We start from the raw sequence: 19,014 nt of genomic DNA on the forward strand, positions 1-19,014 counted from the left end.
TGACCCACACCCACATACTGCAGAAGAAGAAGAAACCCTTCCCCAGCTGATCCAGCTGACCTGGGGAAAAAGTCTTTTCCAACCCCGCACATGGTAATCAGTTAGACCCTGAGCACACAAGCAGGAACCAGCCAACCAATCATCTGAGAGAGAGAACGCTAATTGCCACCTCAGAGCCCTGGCCCACTCTGCCCCATGTCCCATCTCCAGCCATGGCCATATCTGATGCTTCAGAAGATGGAGAAGGAAAAAAAAGCAACCTCAGAATACACTGGCTGGGGGAAATCCCTTCCTGACCCATGCAAATGGCTGGCTGAAATCCTGAAGCATGAGCTTTTAGAACATAAGACATAAACTGGAAGTAAGCCTGGAATCTCTTGAGCCCTGTTCTGCACCATCACAAGCAACCCCAACATACAATCACACTCATAAATCTGTCCAAATTTCTCTTAAAACTAATTAAATTGTTTGGCCTCATATCTCCTATTGGGATGCTGTTCCAGAATCTTACCCCTCTGCTGCATTGTGAGCAGATCAGGGGAAGTGACTATTCCCCTCTATTTGGCACTGGTGAGGCCACATCTGAAGTATTGTGTCCAGTTTTGGCCCCCCCACTACAGAAAGGATGTGGACAAATTAGTGAGAATCCAGAGGAGGGCAATGAAAATGATTAGGGGGCTGGGGCACATGACTTATGAGAAGAAGCTGAGGGAACTGGGTTTATTTAGTCTGCAGAAGAGAAGAGTGAGAGGGGATTTGATAGCAGCTTTCAACTACCTGAAGGAAGGTTTCAAAGAGGGTGAAGCTCAGCTGTTCTCAGTGGTGGCAGATGACGGAACAAGGAGTAATGGTCCCAAGTTGCAGTGGGGGAGGTCTAGGTTGGCTATTAGGAAAAACTATTTTACTAGGAGGGTGGTGAAGCACTGGAATGGGTTACCTAGGGAGGTGGTGGAATCTCCATCCTTAGAGATTTTTAAGGTCTGGCTTTACAAAGCCCTGGGTGGGATGATTTAGTTTGGGTTGGTCCTGCTTTCAGCAAGGGGTTGGACTAGATGACCTCCTGAGGTCTCCTACAACACTAATATTCTATGATTCTATGATGGTTAGAAACTTTATCTAATTTCCAGCCTGAATTTGTTCACAGGGCTGTCCAGAGCACGGCTATAGGGCCACCCAGGTCTTGGTATTCTGGATATAAGGCACAGAAAGGATTTTCTTAAAAACACATTTTAATCTCCATTTTTAATCTCTGAATTTCACAGTAGTGGAACATATTGTTCAGACAGAGACGAGCTGTTACTTATCAAATCTCTGTGGCAAAATTCAAAATCCCTTTGGTCCTACAAAGATTTCTCAAATATAGCAGAAACACAATTCATGATAGTGCATACCTTTATTGGCACTCATTGAAGACACCTAGAATAACCCAGTTACGCCTTTGCTACCTGTGAGTAATCTCACTGTTCCTAATGCACAGCAATGAAATCCTTATGTAGCACCACATACCAACATGAGCTTGCAAAATAGTCATGAAGTCCAGATGCACAATCCACTCACACACCATTTTACTTGCCCATTATAAACCCCATGACTTGTTTCCAGGGGAGTAAAACATTGCAAGGCTCATAGACTCATAGACTCCAGGACTGGAATGGACCTCGAGAGGTCATCGAGTCCAGTCCCCTGCCCTCATGGCAGGACCAAATATTGTCTAGACCATCCCTAATAGCCATTTATCTAACCTACTCTTAAATATCTCCAGAGATGGAGATTCCACAACTTCCCTAGGCAATCTATTCCAGTGTTTAACTACCCTAACAGTTAGGAACTTTTTCCTAATGTCCAACCTAAATCTCCCTTGCTGCAGTTTAAGCCCATTGCTTCTTGTTCTATCATTGGAGGCTAAGGTGAACAAGTTTTCTCCCTCCTCCTGATGACACCCTTTTAGATACCTGAAAGCTGCTATCATGTCCCCTCTCAGTCTTCTCTTTTCCAAACTAAACAAACCCAATTCCTTCAGCCTTCCTTCATAGGTCATGTTCTCAAGACCTTTAATCATTCTTGTTGCTCTTCTCTGGATCCTCTCCAATTTTTCCACATCTTTCTTGAAATGTGGTGCCCAGAACTGGACACAATACTCCAGCTGAGGCCTGACCAGTGCAGAGTAAAGCGGAAGAATGACTTCTCGTGTCTTGTTAACAACACACCTGTTAATGCATCCCAGAATCACGTTTGCTTTTTTTGCAACAGTATCACACTGTTGACTCATATTAAGCTTGTGGTCTACTATGACCCCTAGATCTGTTTCTGCCATACTCCTTCCTAGACAGTCTCTTCCCATTCTGTATGTGTGAAACTGATTGTTCCTTCCTAAGTGGAGCACTTTGCATTTATCTTTATTGAACTTCATCCTGTTTACCTCAGACCATTTCTCCAATTTGTCCAGATCATTTTGAATTTTGACCCTGTCCTCCAAAGCAGTTGCAATCCCTCCCAGTTTGGTATCGTCCGCAAACTTAATAAGCGTACTTTCTATGCCAACATCTAAATCGTTGATGAAGATATTGAACAGAACCGGTCCCAAAACAGACCCCTGCGGAACCCCACTTGTTATACCTTTCCAGCAGGATTGGGAGCCATTAACAACTACTCTCTGAGTACGGTTATCCAGCCAGTTATGCACCCACCTTATAGTAGCCCCATCTAAATTGTACCTTCCTAGTTTATCTATAAGAATATCATGCGAGACCGTATCAAATGCCTTACTAAAGTCTAGGTATATCACATCCACCGCTTCTCCCTTATCCACAAGGCTTGTTATCCTATCAAAGAACGCTATCAGATTAGTTTGACACGATTTGTTCTTTACAAATCCATGCTGGCTATTCCGTATCACCTTACCACCTTCCCAGTGTTTGCAGATGATTTCTTTAATTACGTGCTCCATTATCTTCCCTGGCACAGAAGTTAAACTAACTGGTCTGTAGTTTCCTGGGTTGTTTTTATTTCCCTTTTTATAGATGGGCACTATATTTGCCCCCTTCCAGTCTTCTGGAATCTCCCCTGTCTCCCATGATTTCCCAAAGATAATAGCTAGAGGCTCAGATACCTCCTCTATTAACTCCTTGAGTATTCTAGGATGCATTTCATCAGGCCCTGGTGACTTGCAGGCATCTAACTTTTCTAAGTGATTTTTTACTTGCTCTTTTTTTATTTTATCTTCTAAACCTACCCTCTTCCCGTAAGCATTCACTATATTAGACATTCCTTCAGACTTCTCAGTGAAGACCGAAACAAAGAAGTCATTAAGCATCTCTGCCATTTCCATGTCTCCCGTTACTGTTTCCCCCTCCTTACTGAGCAGTGGGCCTACCCTGTCCTTGGTCTTCCTCTTGCTTCTAATGTATTGATAAAAAGTCTTCTTGTTTCCCTTTATTCCCATAGCTAGTTTGAGTTCATTTTGTGCCTTTGCCTTTCTAATCTTGCCTCTGCATTCCTGTGTTATTTGCCTATATTCATCCTTTGTAATCTGACCTAGTTTCCATTTTTTATATGACGCCTTTTTATTTTGTAGGTCATGCAAGATCTCGTGGTTAAGCCAAGGTGGTCTTTTGCCACATTTTCTATCTTTCCTAACCATCGGAATAGCTTGCTTTTGGGCCCTTAATAGTGTCCCTTTGAAAAACTGCCAACTCTCCTCAGTTGTTTTTCCCCTCAGTCTTGATTCCCATGGGACCTTACCTATCAGCTCTCTGAGCTTACCAAAATCCGCCTTCCTGAAATCCATTGTCTCTATTCTGCTGTACCCACTTCTACCCTTCCTTAGAATTGCAAATTCTATGATTTCATGATCACTTTCACCCAAGCTTCCTTCTACTTTCAAATTCTCAACAAGTTCCTCCCTATTTGTTAAAATCAAGTCTAGAACAGCTTCCCCCCAGTAGCTTTTTCAACTTTCTGAAATAAAAAGTTGTCTGCAATGCAGTCCAGGAACTTATTGGATAGTCTGTGCCCCGCGGTGTTATTTTCCCAACATATATCTGGATAGTTGAAGTCCCCCATCACCACCAAATCTTGGGCTTTGGATGATTTTGTTAGTTGTTTGAAAAAAGCCTCATCCACCTCTTCCACCTGATTAGGTGGCCTGTAGTAGACTCCCAGCACGACATCACCCGTGTTTTTTACCCCTTTTAGCCTAACCCAGAGACTCTCAACACTTCCGTCTCCTATGTCCATCTCCACCTCAGTCCAAGTGTGTACATTTTTAATATATAAGGCAACACTTCCTCCTCCTTCCCCTGTCTATCCTTCCTGAGCTAACTATACCCATCCACACCAACATTCCAGTCGTGTGTATTATCCCACCAAGTTTCAGTAATGCCAACAATGTCATAGTTGTATTTATTTATTAGCACTTCCAGTTCTTCCTGCTTATTACCCATACTTCTTGCATGTAGTTCAATGGTAGTTCAATGACACCACTGAAAAGCATGTGCATCAGAGAGGCCTGGGATGTTCCCAGCCTCAAAGAACTCCAAGTAAGATTTTGTTTCATTCCTGTTTGATTTGAGAGAAGTCTGGAGAAGAGGCACATGGTTTGTCCTAACACTGTCACCTCTCCCCTGTGTTCTCCAACTGCTTTCCTTCTGGCCCTCAAACTCTCCGTCCTTCCATCTTTCATATTTTCTTACTTCTCATCTGCTTTCCATACTCTTTTGGGTCTCCCCCACATCTTTATCTATTTCCAGTTACTCTGTTTTCCCTCACATCATATTTTCTCTCTTGCCTTCCCTGGACTATCCCATAACTCTAATTTTTTAATTTCCTTTCCTGCTTAAGCCACTTGCCTGGCCAATAAAAAATAAAATGGAGATTTTTTTCCTAAAGGTTAATTACCTGTTTCCCTTGAGATGGATTCCTGGGATCTCTGGGATTCATCAGAGCTATCAGCCCCCTGCATGGGCTACCCCATTCCTTTTCTCTTGCAGTTTCCGTCTCCTTCTCTCTTCCTTCTTCCATACTTCCTCTTCTCAATGTCTCCCCTTTGGGCCATGATTAGTCTTAAGATTCTCCCACTGGGGACAAGACGTGAAGATTATCTTGGGGCTTGGGAACCAAGCTACTGATTCTGTGCTGCTCAGGTCTCTCTGAGGAATGCAGAGCTGAGAGCCAGGTGGAGAGAACTACTGCTGCCTCATTCCACAGGGGATGCTGCTGTGCACAGGCTCAGGGAGGCAGGCTGCTGACAGAAGCACCACGAGGGAGCTGTACATGGGCAGACAGTCTGAGGGGAAGCAACCAGGGGGCTTTTAAAATGTTGGCCAACCAAGACTAGAATTTTTGATGCAACCTGCAGTGAAGGGCCCTAGCAGATACCTTGGGAAATACTTTGGAAAAGCCCAGTCTCAGAAAATTCTACTTGCCCAATTGTCCCTGTTCGGCTAACCAGCCAATACTTTATTGAAAATTCACTGTAGTGTAAAGGGAGCTGGTTTCAAACTCATATCCCACACCTCCTTTCCTCTCTCTCTCTCTCTCTTTGGTGCAGTCACCAGTGAGGTTTGGGGCTAACCTTAAACACATACAATCACATAGCCACTCACCCTTCAAATGAGATTATGATGCAGTGATCTCATTCTGTGGGTTACCTTTCGGTCTCAGCTGCTCAGAGGAAATATTCACTGGGGTTCCAGCAGTTTGGGAGAGATCTAAATGAAGCCACAGGAAGCCTACCATCCTCTCGGCCTCTCTCCCAACCCCCAACCCAAAAGGCTAGGAAAATAAAACCAAGCCTGCAATCACATTCTGGATATGGAAGTTCTCAGCAGCTGCACAATAACATCTGTTGCAGATTTAGGGAGACAACAGTAATGCAAACAGGGGAAGAATAATGTTCTTTCTTGGGAGATGTTTAGATTAAAGTGAATTATTAAGAGATGGCTCTATCTTGCAATTTTATCTTTATCAGCGAGAATCTCATTTTGAAATTCTCTCTTCCCATCCAGCAGTAAGTCCGTCAGCACCAATTGAGTAGCTTTCCAGTCTTGTTTCTATTAAAAGGCAATTTTTAAAGACATCCATACTAGATAATGGCCATGCAGTCCTTATGAGGCCACAAATTTCCCAGAGATTTTTTTCCTGCCTCCTTAGGCCCTCTTTTTATTCAGCTGAACTGAATATTATAATACCTTTCTGGGGAATTGCCAGTAGAGGGAACAGAACCTTCCCAAGGAGAGGCCATGTGAAAAGCACCTTGATTTCTATGAGCCAGGCAATGGAAGCTTTCTCCTTAGGAGTCTCTTTCCTTTGGATTCTGGCATTGAAATATTGGATTCAGAACATATTTCTAATTAATATCAGGAGGGAATGGGTTAAAAACTGTTCACTGTATGTAAAATGCAATAGATGTGATCATTTAAAGAAACGGAACCCCCAATTCAAAAAGGAGCCAGAAATTATGCACACTCCACCCTATATGAAACAAATCAGGGGGTCAAAGTTATTCAGAAAAAGGCATGTCTTTAAACCCCGCAAATCCTTACCCACTATGCATACTGTGTGATTCTTTAATCAAACAGCATCTGTACCTAATGACAAACTCCAGTGAGTTATGTGTGGAAACTGCATCCATTCACCATCAGTGCATGGGGAAATTCAAGTAAGGGACATCTGCTGCCATCTAAAATTAATTTTTTATTTGTTGTTTTGAATGGATGGCTTCTGTGAATCTAATATCTGTAAAACATAGATTTAAAGTCCCAGGTGACTAACCACTGCTTGCCGCTGAATTCAAAGAGGTTGCACTGAACACATTTCACAGGAAGTTATTTCCTTTGTTATTTCACAGTATGAAAGATAAATCACTCCCATGGCTTGGTGCTTTAATTTTTACTATGCTTGGAGGAACATGTTCAATTTATACCTGTCAAACATAGCCAGCATAATGTTTCATTAAAAAAGTGCTGAAATACAGCAGAGAAAGTTTATAGAAGACTAAGAAGGAGGAAGATCCTAATGTCTCTGTATATAGGAAAGCCTGTTCTCAAAGGCGTATGTTTCAGTTCAGTGCAGCATATATCTTTAAAGCAGTGTGCGGTCTCCTTAGCATTTTTCCTTTCCCTTCATTTAACAAAGTCACAAATTATTCCAGGTTCAAGAATAAAATTCTTTGATTATTTTACAAAATTGCCTCTGTCCAACTTTAGAATTTTCACCATTTGTGCTGTGTTGTAGATTTTTTTTGAGGGGTGGGGGTTGATAGGGGTGGGATGCTTATACTTTATTCAGTTCAGATGATAAAAATAGATGTATTAGTTTCACTTTTCTTTCTTGTCACCCTTATACGAAAGTGCTATACAACAGAATAGAAAATTATTACTTCTCTACAGGTTACCTTTAGAACAGAAGGTTACTCACCCTGTGCAATAACTGAGGTTCTTCGAAATGTGTGTCCCCATGGGTGCTCTCCTTGTCACTCAAAGAAGAACTGCCCCATGGAATTGAATAGAGAAGTGGAATGGCTAGAAAAAGTAACCTAAAGAAAGAAGCTCATTCTCTCTTACATGCTGGAGGGCTGAGGCAGTTTCACTCCAAGGGTTTTGATTAGAGCTATGTGAAATTATCTTGATACTTCACCTGGGCAGGCAGTCCATCTGCTTTTCATTAGTTTTGGTGTCTGTCGTCTGAGTTTCTCTGGAACCAGAAACTGATATTAACAGTCAGTTTCCTCCCTACATGTTATCTATGGAGCTGCAATGTAGCCAGGGCTGGTAAAAACCTGGAATTTCACAGGAAAGTTTGAAATTTAAAAAAAAAATTGTTCTGCATTGAAATTTCCAAATTTCCTGTGAAACAGGAATACTGAAATTTTGTTTTAAATTTTTTAAACAAAATCTATGAGGCTCCTTGTGTTGTTTGGAGACCTGGCAGCCTTGAGAGCTCTCACTGCATGGCAGGGAGCCTGGCAGCCTGCCATGTAAGCTACTGGCAAACTGGCAGGAAACTCGTCCAATTTCCCTAGGAAACCCTGCCTGCTTCCATCAGATTTGACAGAACCAACACATTCCCATAGAACATTTCAGATTTATTAAACTGGCATTTTCTGACAGAAAAACGTTCCATTTGGAAATTTTCAATCTGTTCTAAATATACCTAACTGATCATTTGTGACAATGCTTCACAGGAACACAGGAATTGCCACACCACATCAGACCAGTGGTCCATCTACTTCTGTGTCTTGGTTTTGCCAGGCATCAGAATCAGAGGCTTCAGAGAAAGGTCAAAGAAACCCTAAAGAGAAGAATTATGAAAATCAGCTTTTTCTTACGTTTTTCTTAACTGCAGTCATTTAGAGGCTGGCTTATGTCCTGAAGCAGGTGTGTCTATATCCCTTATACTATTTTTGTATCCTACCTGATATTATATTTATTCATATACATGTCTAGCCCAGATCCTCATGAGTTTCAGAGCTTCCACTCTGCACTTAAGGGAGAAACAGGTCAGAAATCAGCTTTAATAGGACAGCTGGGGATTCCCTGGGAGCAGGGATTCCTTCCTTTAGCCTGGTATATTGCTTACAGAGTATTATATAACTAAGAATCCTATATTTCCATGCATGTTAGCAATACAAACTATCTAATATAAAATACAACCTATTTATGGTTCTATAATTATAGAGATTTGAGACGCTTGCTGTCTGCTTTCATTTGGACAAAGGTTTATTAGAAATAGTACAAAGCTTGCACTGGAAACAGCCATGTATCCTGCTATCAGACCCAGATTCAATTTCACATGCACAAAGAGAGGTACCTTTTAGTCCAGATGACTTTTATTTTAGAGTTAGGAAAACCATACACAAAGAAAGAACAAATATATGACCAGATACCTGGGTAAGGCTAAGCCATGGTTGGCGCAGGACCTGAAGGTGGAGAGGGAAAAGGATGGCTCTGAGCCATCTTTCTGCTCCAACACTGCTAGGATTCACTGGCGGGGGAAAAGGGGTTGTTTGGTACCCTAAGTAAATTACGAAAACTTCCCTCCTACTCCCAGACTGCCTTCCACACCGGGGGGAACAGCAGCAAGTGGAGCAGAGCTTTACCTCCCCTTGATATTTCTCTTCGTTGGGGGGAATCTTCCACTATCCCTTTGGGGCTGCGTTCTAGCCCCTTTTCCCTTTTGATTAGCACAAAACAGGCAGATGGATGGTGAAGGATCTGGCCCATGAAATCCTCTTAGCAGACAAAAGCTGGAAAATATGACTGGAGTGAACCCCGAATGCTCAGAAGGCAAAGGAAAAGAACCAGATGTATCATGAATTTGCATTATTTTTAAGTCAATTTCATGAAATTGGGGGAGTTGATTTATGTTTTTTGAAGATTTGGGATTGGCAATACTGGGACCACTATACAGGGGTCATACCCAGCAAGTATGTTCTCTGAGCAAAAGTTACTGGAGTGATTAAAGAATTCCTACCAGATGTAATATGTGGGATTGAACCTGAAGTTACAGGCTTTAGTATAAAGATATTCATATTTTTCTCTGCCTCTTTAAGAAGCAGGAATGTACCTGCTGGTAGGAACTCAGTAATGTTGGTTTGGGTAGTTATAAAGAAAACTGCATGAGAGTTTGAATCTGAGATCCCTTCATGGCTTCACTGTAATTAGGGATGTCTGAACTGGTTCAGAAAAAGGAAGAGCCATCCCAAACATCGGAGTCCCAACAATGAACTGAGCTCTGCATCCCCGCCCCCCAACTCTCTTGTTAAGGATAAATACAAGACACTTGCCTGATTGACCCCCTGGCAGCTACTTCGCCTTGACCCCAGTCCTCAACAGATGCACAAACACACACACCCCTGGTGCTATCTTCGTACATCTATCACCAGGCCTCAGCCGATCCAGCAGGCTCTGCTCAGCCAGCAGCTGCCTGTAATTGTCACATGCTCCAAAGCATGCCTTCCCCCTTAACCAGACTCCTGTCACCCTCCCAACCTCAGTACTCCTCTCCCCCCTGCTTCTTCCCCAACTTCAGGGATCTTCGACTTGCTCCCTCCTCCTATCTGATTCTCTTTCCACCTTGGTTTCAGATTCCCCTTCTCCATCTGCACCCATCCACCATCACATCCACAGAATCCCTCCAGCCACGGCTCCTTTCCATTGCTCAGTTCCCTCTCTTCACTCCCCCTGCCATCTTCTCCTGCTTCTCCTTCCCGCACAATGGCTCTCAGTATTTAGAATCAGGAGTTACCGGGATCCACTGCCTGTAACCTAGCTAATTGCAAACACCACATTCATCACATCCCCTCCTTTAAATTGACCATTAATGAGCCAAAAGGCACATCCAGAGTTGGACTGCCAGTCTGAGCCAAACACTGAGAGCTGCTGAGCCCATGCTAAGCAGCTGTAAGTCTCATGGAAGCCAGTTCTTGAGCAATCCTTCATTCGTGGGAAGGGCAACTGCTTCACTCAGCACCTCCCTGGGCTTAGCCTGGCACAAACTGCCCTCTATACACACTGCAGTATTCCATGCAGTACTATAGGTGTACTGTGTATCCTTTTGCTTTTTATTAAGACTGTGGGCTACTTTGTGGGGAATGCTCCAGGCTTTCCTGAGATGTTGAATCAAAAATGTAACTCCCTCGTATAATTTAACGGTAAAATGAGCACTTTCTGCTACAGAAAAAGAAGGTTTCCAGGGAAACTACTCAGGGTGCTGCTCTTACAAAATGAAGTTTTTTATTAATGGATTCTGCTACATTTTTGGAATTTAAAAAATGTTTCTAGTTCACAGTGCTGAAGCCTCCCTGTAAACACCATTTATTATTTGTCACCAAGAAATAAACTCAGAGCATGAGAGACATGACAGGCTATAGCACTGCTGTATTGCCATACAGACTGGGCCAGATTCTCGGCTTTGGCCAGGGAGCACAGAGAGCAGGGTGCAAAGAGTGATTCAGGCAGAGGGTGTGGATGTGGCATTATTGTCATCCTGTAACACTGAATAGCTGAAAGGCGCACCATCACAGGACGAGGCCTCCCAGTGTTTTCAGAAGATCTGTGGAGACATCATCTACCAGACCTGGTGCAAGCACAGTAGGAACCACCAAGGACCCACACACTGGCCCCCATATGTAATGTAGGTATAGAGAAAATGTCTCCCTATGCACTCGGTACCATCACCATGGGGGGAAAAGCCCTTCACTGAGAAAGGAGAGTGGGGCTCCCAAAAAAACTCTCTCACCAAAATAGGGTACTATCAATTCCCCCTTCCCTTCATCTCTTATTAGTGGGGAAGGGGAGGCATCATCTGGGGTTGTAGTATCTCTGCTCTGCTAATTCCCACATATGTTCTGAGTCATTGAGAATGTCTGCCCAGGTCCTATTTGTCAGACCATGTCTACACTGTATCACATGGTGCTACAGAATCAATGAGGTGCCATTGCTAATTGGTAAGACATGGCTCTTCTCTCATGTTCATTGGTTTTAATCTAGTGTAATGCCATTGATTTGAGTGGAATTCCTGCTTTCCACCAGTGTGAGTGAGAGGATGATGAGGTTTTGTGCAATGTGGTCTAAAGAACAGAAAGAGTCATAGAATCATAGAATCATAGAATATCAGGGTTGTAAGGGACCTCAGGAGGTCATCTAGTTCAACCCCTTGCTCAAAGCAGGGCCAATCCCCAACTAAATCATCACAGCCAGGGCTTTGTCAAGCCGGCCTTAAAAACCTCTAAGGAAGGAGATTCCACCACCTCCCTAGGTAACCCATTCCAGTGCTTCACCACCCTGCTAATGAAAAAGTTTTTCCTAATATCCAACCTAAACCTCCCTCACTGCAACTTGAGACGATTACTTCTTGTTCTGTCATCTGGTAACACTGAGAACAGCCTAGATTCATCCTCTTTGGAACCCCCTTTCAGGTAGTTGAAAGCAGCTATCAAATTCCCCCTCATTCTTCTCTTCTGCAGACTAAATAATCCCAGTTCCCTCAGTCTTTCCTCACAAATCATGTGCTCCAGCTCCCTAATCATTTTTGTTGCCCTCCGCTGGACTCTTTCTGTACATTTGCCTTGATCCTTCTGTCTCAGGTTATCATGTGTGGCTGAGGAATGGTCAGAGCACTTGGAAAGAGCAGCCCAGACACACAGACTTGCATTGTCAGATATGGATTATGTGGTGGTCACAGGCCATAGCCCCTTACTTGGCACTGTCAGCGTGAACTGTCTTGCAAAATGACATTCCAGCACTTCAGATGAAACCCCACCCTCTGGCATTCAGATAACAATGTACAATATGCAGAGTGAATTCTCTCTGAGAACACATGCCGGTCAAGGCCGCAGCCACTGGGACATACAGCAGCTCAGGGAATTCCTCTCATATTTGTTGGCCTGCTCTGGAGAAGTAGGATAGTGGGCTGACCTACCACATCTAGCATGAACTGACTAGTCTCATAGCCTGTGTGTACAAGCATTTGGGAAGCTAGCTTGAATCCAGCCAGCCTGGGTAACAATAGCAGTGAACATAGCACAGTGCAGGTTTCAGAGTGGACTAGCCAGCCAGGTACATACTAGGGCCTCTGCCAGGCTTGTTCTGCCTGCAGTGAAGCTCGTGATATGCTGTCTTCAGTGCCACCGTTACCCACGCCTGCTGGAGTCAAGATAGCTCAGGTAGGCAGCCCATGCACAGCATCTGCTGTGTAGACATGCCTATAGACAGGTGAGGGGTGTTTGATGGGGGACATCCCTGTTCCCCTCTGCTCTAGCATCTGTCTTGTGGGATAGCGGACAGGAACTGTGCTCCAGCCATCCTTAGGTGGCTGACAGTCCCTTTGGGAGCGTTGCCAGTTGGCACAGGCTATAGCATCATGCAGGCTATTGTAACAACTGACAGGGCTGGGCCAAGAATCAGACAGCCATTACCAGAGCCCCTTCCCAGCTCTGGTTTGCCAACCATAACTTGATGAAGCAGAAAATCTGGCCTGCGGTCTGTAACTTGGAAAAGACTAAGGAGACCCCTCCCACCTCATATTATAGGACGGACAGGGTGGTTATGACCCTCTGACACCTCTTTGTGACCTTCCCAAATTGAAAGCTTCTGCCTCAGAGTTATTGATTCAGGCTGTCTGCAGATTCAGGGAGGCATCACTGCCTCTGTTTATACTCATTTCATGTTTTTGAGGTTATCTCCATAGGAAGGACTAGAAAGCAAAGTCTTCTGAACAAAAGTGTAAGAAAGGGAAGGAGAGGATGGATGGTCACGATCCCAAGGAGCCTCTTCCTAATCCCCAAGTTGAGACCCATGGAACTAAGATAACTGTTATAACATAAACTGCTTTGTGAAGACAATTCCATGTCTAAGGGCTGGTCTTCACTACAGGGAGATTGCTGCTACTGCAATTGATACAACATGGGTCAATTTAGCGGGTCTATTGAAGACCCACTAAATCGATGGCAGAGAGCTTGCCAGTTGATTCCAGCTCTCCAAGAAGAGTAAGAGAGGTCAACTGAAGAGTGTCTCCCACCAACGCAGCACAGTGAAGACACTGGCATAAGTCAAACTAAACTATGTCGACTGCAGCTATGCATAACTTACGTTGACTTACCCAGTAGTGAAGACAAGACCTAAGTGAGAAACAACACGGCATTGCCTAGTAGCTAAGCTGATGGCGTAATGTGGGGTAGGAACTCTAAGTAACCTGTCTGGCAACATCAGAAAGACCAGGAGGAAGGAAAAATCACTCTGCTAGTACACAGTGGCAAGACAACCCAAAAAAGAAGAACCATACTGCCAGGGGAAGTGGTTCTCAGCAGTTACCAAACCTCACTTTAAAGAGAGAAGAGACCAACATGATGAAGTTGTAGAAAAGGCAGCTCAGTTTGATAAACATAGCCACAGTTTGAGCTTTACAGACAATAATGGGCAAACAATCCAGCAAAGGATCTCAGTAAGAAACAAGAGAAAGCTGACTGCTGCTAAAACAGGTTGCTGTCTCCAGGGCCGGCTCTACAGTTTTCGCCGCCCCAAGCAGCACGCCGAATTGCCACCATGGTTGGCGGGGACAGTCCGTGCACCTTTAGGGCGGCAGGCGCATTTCCACTGTGGTGGCAATTCGGCGGCAGCTTCTATGTTTAGCTGAAGAAACCCTGGACAGCTAAACATAGAAGCTGCTGCTGAATTGCCGCGGAAACGTGCCTGCCTCCCTAGGGGCGCACGGACTGCCCCCGCTGCCCGGGGCAGCAATTCGGAGCGCTGCTTGGGGCCAAAACAACAGGGACTGCCGCCCCTTGCTGGTGCCTGGAGCCGGCCCTGGCTGTCTCAGACAATCGCAACAGTAGCTGAAAAGGGTTCTGAAGACACCCCTCAATAGGACAGCAAGGACCTTACAGATACAGAACCTAGACCAGGACACCACATTATTAGATCACATTGGCAATAGTCAGCAGGATAGCTCATCATAAGATAAAGGCCACTCCATGTACAAGAAGCAAGATGGTATTCCATTATTACACACTAAGCATATGGTAGAGAAATTTGCAATGGATAGTGTCAATCTTTATGTGCCTTCTTATATTTTTGTTATGGAATTCATGCTCTTGGCAGGAACTGGCAACCCTTGAGTGGGTGGAGCTTCTTTAAAACAGGACAGAATATGAAAGACATTTCCTGGGATTATGCATTACAGACTCTCAAAGACAAATTTCCTTAAGTGCCTAGCACCCAGAAGCTCCAATTGCTCAATGGGGAAAAGACCTGGTTTTATTGAATGCAGATGAATTCTATAAAAAAGCATTTCTCCTCATCTTCAGATAGACGCTTATGTACTGTGGGAAGGTGATTAATGTTAAAATCTTTTGTGAAAATGACATTAGCGGGCCAAAAACCTATGGACAAGGAGTCTAGAATCTGAGTCCATGTTTCTTTGTTACTGTTTTGCACCTTGTGTTATCATTTATACCTATACCAAACTAGAGTGATTGTAAAATGTTATCAGTTTGTGCAAAGCTAAATAACTATTCCAGGTGCAGAAAAGTGGAAAATCAGGCTTTATACATGTGCCGTGCATAGAGTTGATAAGTATAGTGGCCAGCATTGTCAAATTTGTGTGCTTAAAGTGACAGAAGTCAGTGGGAGCTGCAAATACACAGCACATATGAAAATCAGGCCTCTATTAATGACTTGACTAAATGTAGGTTTAGGTGGAGATTTTCAAAGGGAGTAAGGTGCCTCACTCTCTTAGGATTCTTTGAAAGTAACGTTAGTCACTCAAGTTTGAACACTCTGGTCAATGTGTTTACTTGAATATCATCTTTCCAACTTTTCTAATTCTGTAAGTGGCTGGGCTCTTTAACCGACCTAGGAAAGGAAGCAAACACCCCACACAACTCCTTGTAAAGGCTTTGCCTTAGGGCACAGTTTTTTGTTTGAACTCAAAATAAAGCAACTCAATTGACCAGCAGGGCTACAGTCCCTAAGAGGTTTTTTCAGCACTGTGAACTAGAAACATTTTTTAAATTCCAAAAATGTAGCAGAATCCATTAATAAAAAACTTCGTTTTGTAACAGCAGCACCCTGTGAAGTCCTTTTGTGCTTGTATCTCTTGATTGGTGGGTGGGGAGGGAGAGATCCTATAAAATGTGCAATGGGTGTTTAAACCTGGAATCTGAGGAAAGCCTGCAAGTTAGCATTGAGAAGTCTGAGTGCATTGCTCTGGAGAGGTGCCAAAGGTAAATCCCAGCTATCAGCTGTGACAGAAAGGGGTCAGCAGTGATGGAAAACTATGGTAGATGGTGCCAGAATGGAAAAGTAAAGTAGCTCTGAGATTTATCTGACCAATATGGTTGTTACCAGCTACTGTCTGCTCTCTGCTCTGTCTCCACAATTGGGAAACTCAGCAGGAATTCATTAATGTAGTGAACAGAACCTTTGAAGTGGTTGAATGTCACCACCATTACTCCTGGACAGGATTTTAATACTCCAGGGAACAGAGATAGGGCAGACACAATTTCACCGCATCCCTAAGAAGAACTAAATATATACAACATATATACTGAAAGGAGTGGGCAGGATTCACTTCCCTCAAGTAATGCTGGCTTCTGCTGCTGTAACCCAGAGCAGAGGACTCTCAGTAGTGGGAAACCAGCAGTGGCGGGGATAAGGGTGTGTGTGTGTGAAAATACAGCAGTGTAAGGACCCCACAATCCTTGCTCTGCCAGGGCAACTGCCTCTGGTGAGCAGTCTCATGAAGCAGGCATTGCAGGCTGGAGCAGGACTGTAGCTAGTACATCCAGGGGATGCACTGATTCCACCAACAGGTCTCCTAATGTGCCCTGACCATACATCAAGGCTGCCTTTTTCCAGTAGGACCCCCAGGGAATTTACTGATGCAAACACTGCTTGAATCCAGAGCTGCACCCACTGCAACAATGGGGAGAAATCAAACTCATAGACTCTATGCACTAATAAAACACTTACAATCCTTTCATTCTCCCTCCAAGGCAGATTCCCAGATCCTGTGAGAACTTGCAGGGATGATCATGCACATCCATTAAAATGTTTCTTGCAGCTGCTATCTTGGATTCTATCCCTTAAAGAATTAGTCTTTTACAACCACTTTTGGAGCTTTGGAAGCTTCAGCTGTGACAGTAAAAGTTGGTAGTTACTCAAGCCTTAGCTCCCAAACACAATGGACTGGCAGAGTTCTTGAGCACGTACCGCAGAAGGATGCGCCAGCAGGTTTCAAATCACAGGCTGAAAAGAAAAGGAGCTCTTAGTAAACACTGATCTCACACCTTCTGTGTGTGTTTATGTATTTATTTTGCTGTCTAAAATTGTGTCCATCCAAAGATCAGGGAGCATGTATTATGCACATTTGGCTTCTGTCAGGGATGTTTATTTAGGCTAGCCAGACAGGTTGCTCTGTTTAGGAAAAATCTGGAAAAGAGAAAAAAGCTCTACATCTGTATCACTTTTACTTATTTTTTCAGATCTTAGCCACAAGCTCTGGCTGAAGCAATGTGACTTTCCAGCCAGTAGTCCCTGCTTGCTGCACAGACCATTACATGGAAGGATGCGGGATGGCAGCCAGTGACTATTTAATGAGGAAAGATGACCCTGTTAACTATGGCACTGGACCAAGACTCAGGAGATCTGGATTAAATTAATTTTTATTACACACACTTCCCAGGTGACCTTGGGAAAGTAACAATCTCTCTGTGCCTCAGTTCCCCTTCTGTAAAATGGGGATAATACTTCCTTACCTTACCTAAAAGACAGCTACTTAACCAGAAAATATATGTGGAATTGTAGCCTATATGTATGTTGTTCTTGACTTACTTTCCTACTATTCATTGCAAAGGAAGCAATGTTCTTCATTCTCTTCTGAATTTCACTACTTCTTAGCTAGCTGATTGATAGGAAGGGAATGGATATTAAAAGGAGTCAACAACAGGCAAATATGTGATGATAACAGAAGATGCCATCGCTGTTATTAAACAAATCCCACAACAACTTAGCTAATTAAATCCAGATTTCTCTCAATTTCTTACTTCCACTCTGGTATAATTGCTTTCTGCAGGACCCGAGAGGTGTTAGGGGGATGGTGGCAGTACATAGCATAAATGTAGTCTCTATCTTTGGGGCTGCTGTTGGGCACAAGATATAAGTTAGGGCAGCTTCTGCTAGCTGGTAACAACTTCCAAGGGGCCATTATGCTTAATGGGGATGAGTGGAGCAAAGCAGTATGCTGGTCAGGCTCTGACAAACCCATCCCCAGGCAGTTGGTGAGGAATGGGGAGATGTTTGCTTAGCTCCTTTTGTCTGATCTATAAGAGCCAGGGAATCCTTTTGTATGAAGGAATCCAGAGCCACCCAGTTAGGACAGCCGTATGTCTGCTATGCACTAGCTGAGCAGCACGTAGGAGATTGAATATCTGAGGTAACACCTAACTCAGGAAATATCTCTCTGAATAACTGAATCCCATAGGTTGGACAAGCACATCATTATTTTTCTTCTCACCTACATGGGGGTTGCCACTCTGTTTTTCAGTGTCATCCCTGTAGGAGTCACCTAAGGAAGGTGACACTAAAGTGAAATGGCATTGCAGATCCCATTGGGTTCTTGCACCATTTGGGGATTTCTAAAGATAATGTCAGTGGCAGACATGTAACTATCCATTGAATTTGCTGCTCCTTAGCATCCATGCTCCCTGGTCTGTACAATAAGCTATTGCTTGAATGCTGGGAAGGCTTGACAAGTAGCAGTACCTAATTTTAGGAAGTGATCCCTTGTGCTTTCATTTTATGGAGCTGTTTCTTCACCTCACACTGCTGATTGGGACTGAGGATAGTTAGCACCATTATGGCAATATTATGGCACTTCAACCACACACATGCTAGATGGAGAGTTAAAATAGATTTCCTGTGATCCCCTGAATTTTACAGTTTTCAGGCCTGGAAAAAATGTTCTGCAAAAGCTATTTCTGTAACGCTGTTCAAGAAAGGCAAGAGACGGGGGGAGCCTGGATTTATATCCCAGAAAACAATGGTGTCTAAATGAATTCCCCTTCTGCTGATGTGAGGAAGTCACCATCACAATGATAAACCTGAAGCTTTACTCCTGCTCATAGTATAGCTCCTCTCCTAGCAAGATATGAACTAACTACTCGTCTTTCACAATTCTCAGATAGTTGGACTCACGTGTTAAGTCAAGAGTTTTGGTTATTCAAGCTTGTCTACAGTAGGATTTCCCCCCTAACTTTGTTACTAATTCACTTTGGTAGCAACAATCGGATCACTAACGTAGATGAGCTACTGGCATTTTAATGATTGTTTCCTCCTGATGTGCTTGGGCAACCGACCTTCCAAGTATGGAGCAGGTGTGATCTTTTTCTGTAACCATATACACTGACAGCAAAAAAAGCACTGTCTGTCAGTTCTAGGACATGATAATCAGTGCTGGATTTAGGAGTTTTCAGACTTTCAGGGAGATTAATCTAGGAGGGTCCTTTAGGCCCCCACC

The 19,014-nt window shown here is 43.7% G+C and overlaps 1 protein-coding gene across 1 annotated transcript in view; it reads left to right on the forward strand.

The window, feature by feature from the left end:
* The window catches only part of LOC127050232 (cytochrome c oxidase subunit 7A-related protein, mitochondrial), a 162,253-nt gene extending 145,153 nt beyond the window's left edge, over positions 1-17,100 (forward strand). Inside the window, exon 6 of the mRNA XM_050951953.1 lies at positions 16,982-17,100. Coding sequence (XP_050807910.1) covers positions 16,982-17,085 — 104 coding nt within the window. The 3' untranslated portion in view covers positions 17,086-17,100. The remainder of the gene's footprint in view (positions 1-16,981) is intronic.
* The last annotated feature ends 1,914 nt before the right edge of the window (positions 17,101-19,014 follow it).

Source organism: Gopherus flavomarginatus, chromosome 4 (genome assembly GCF_025201925.1).
Source record: "Gopherus flavomarginatus isolate rGopFla2 chromosome 4, rGopFla2.mat.asm, whole genome shotgun sequence".
Lineage (NCBI taxonomy): Eukaryota > Metazoa > Chordata > Testudines > Testudinidae > Gopherus > Gopherus flavomarginatus.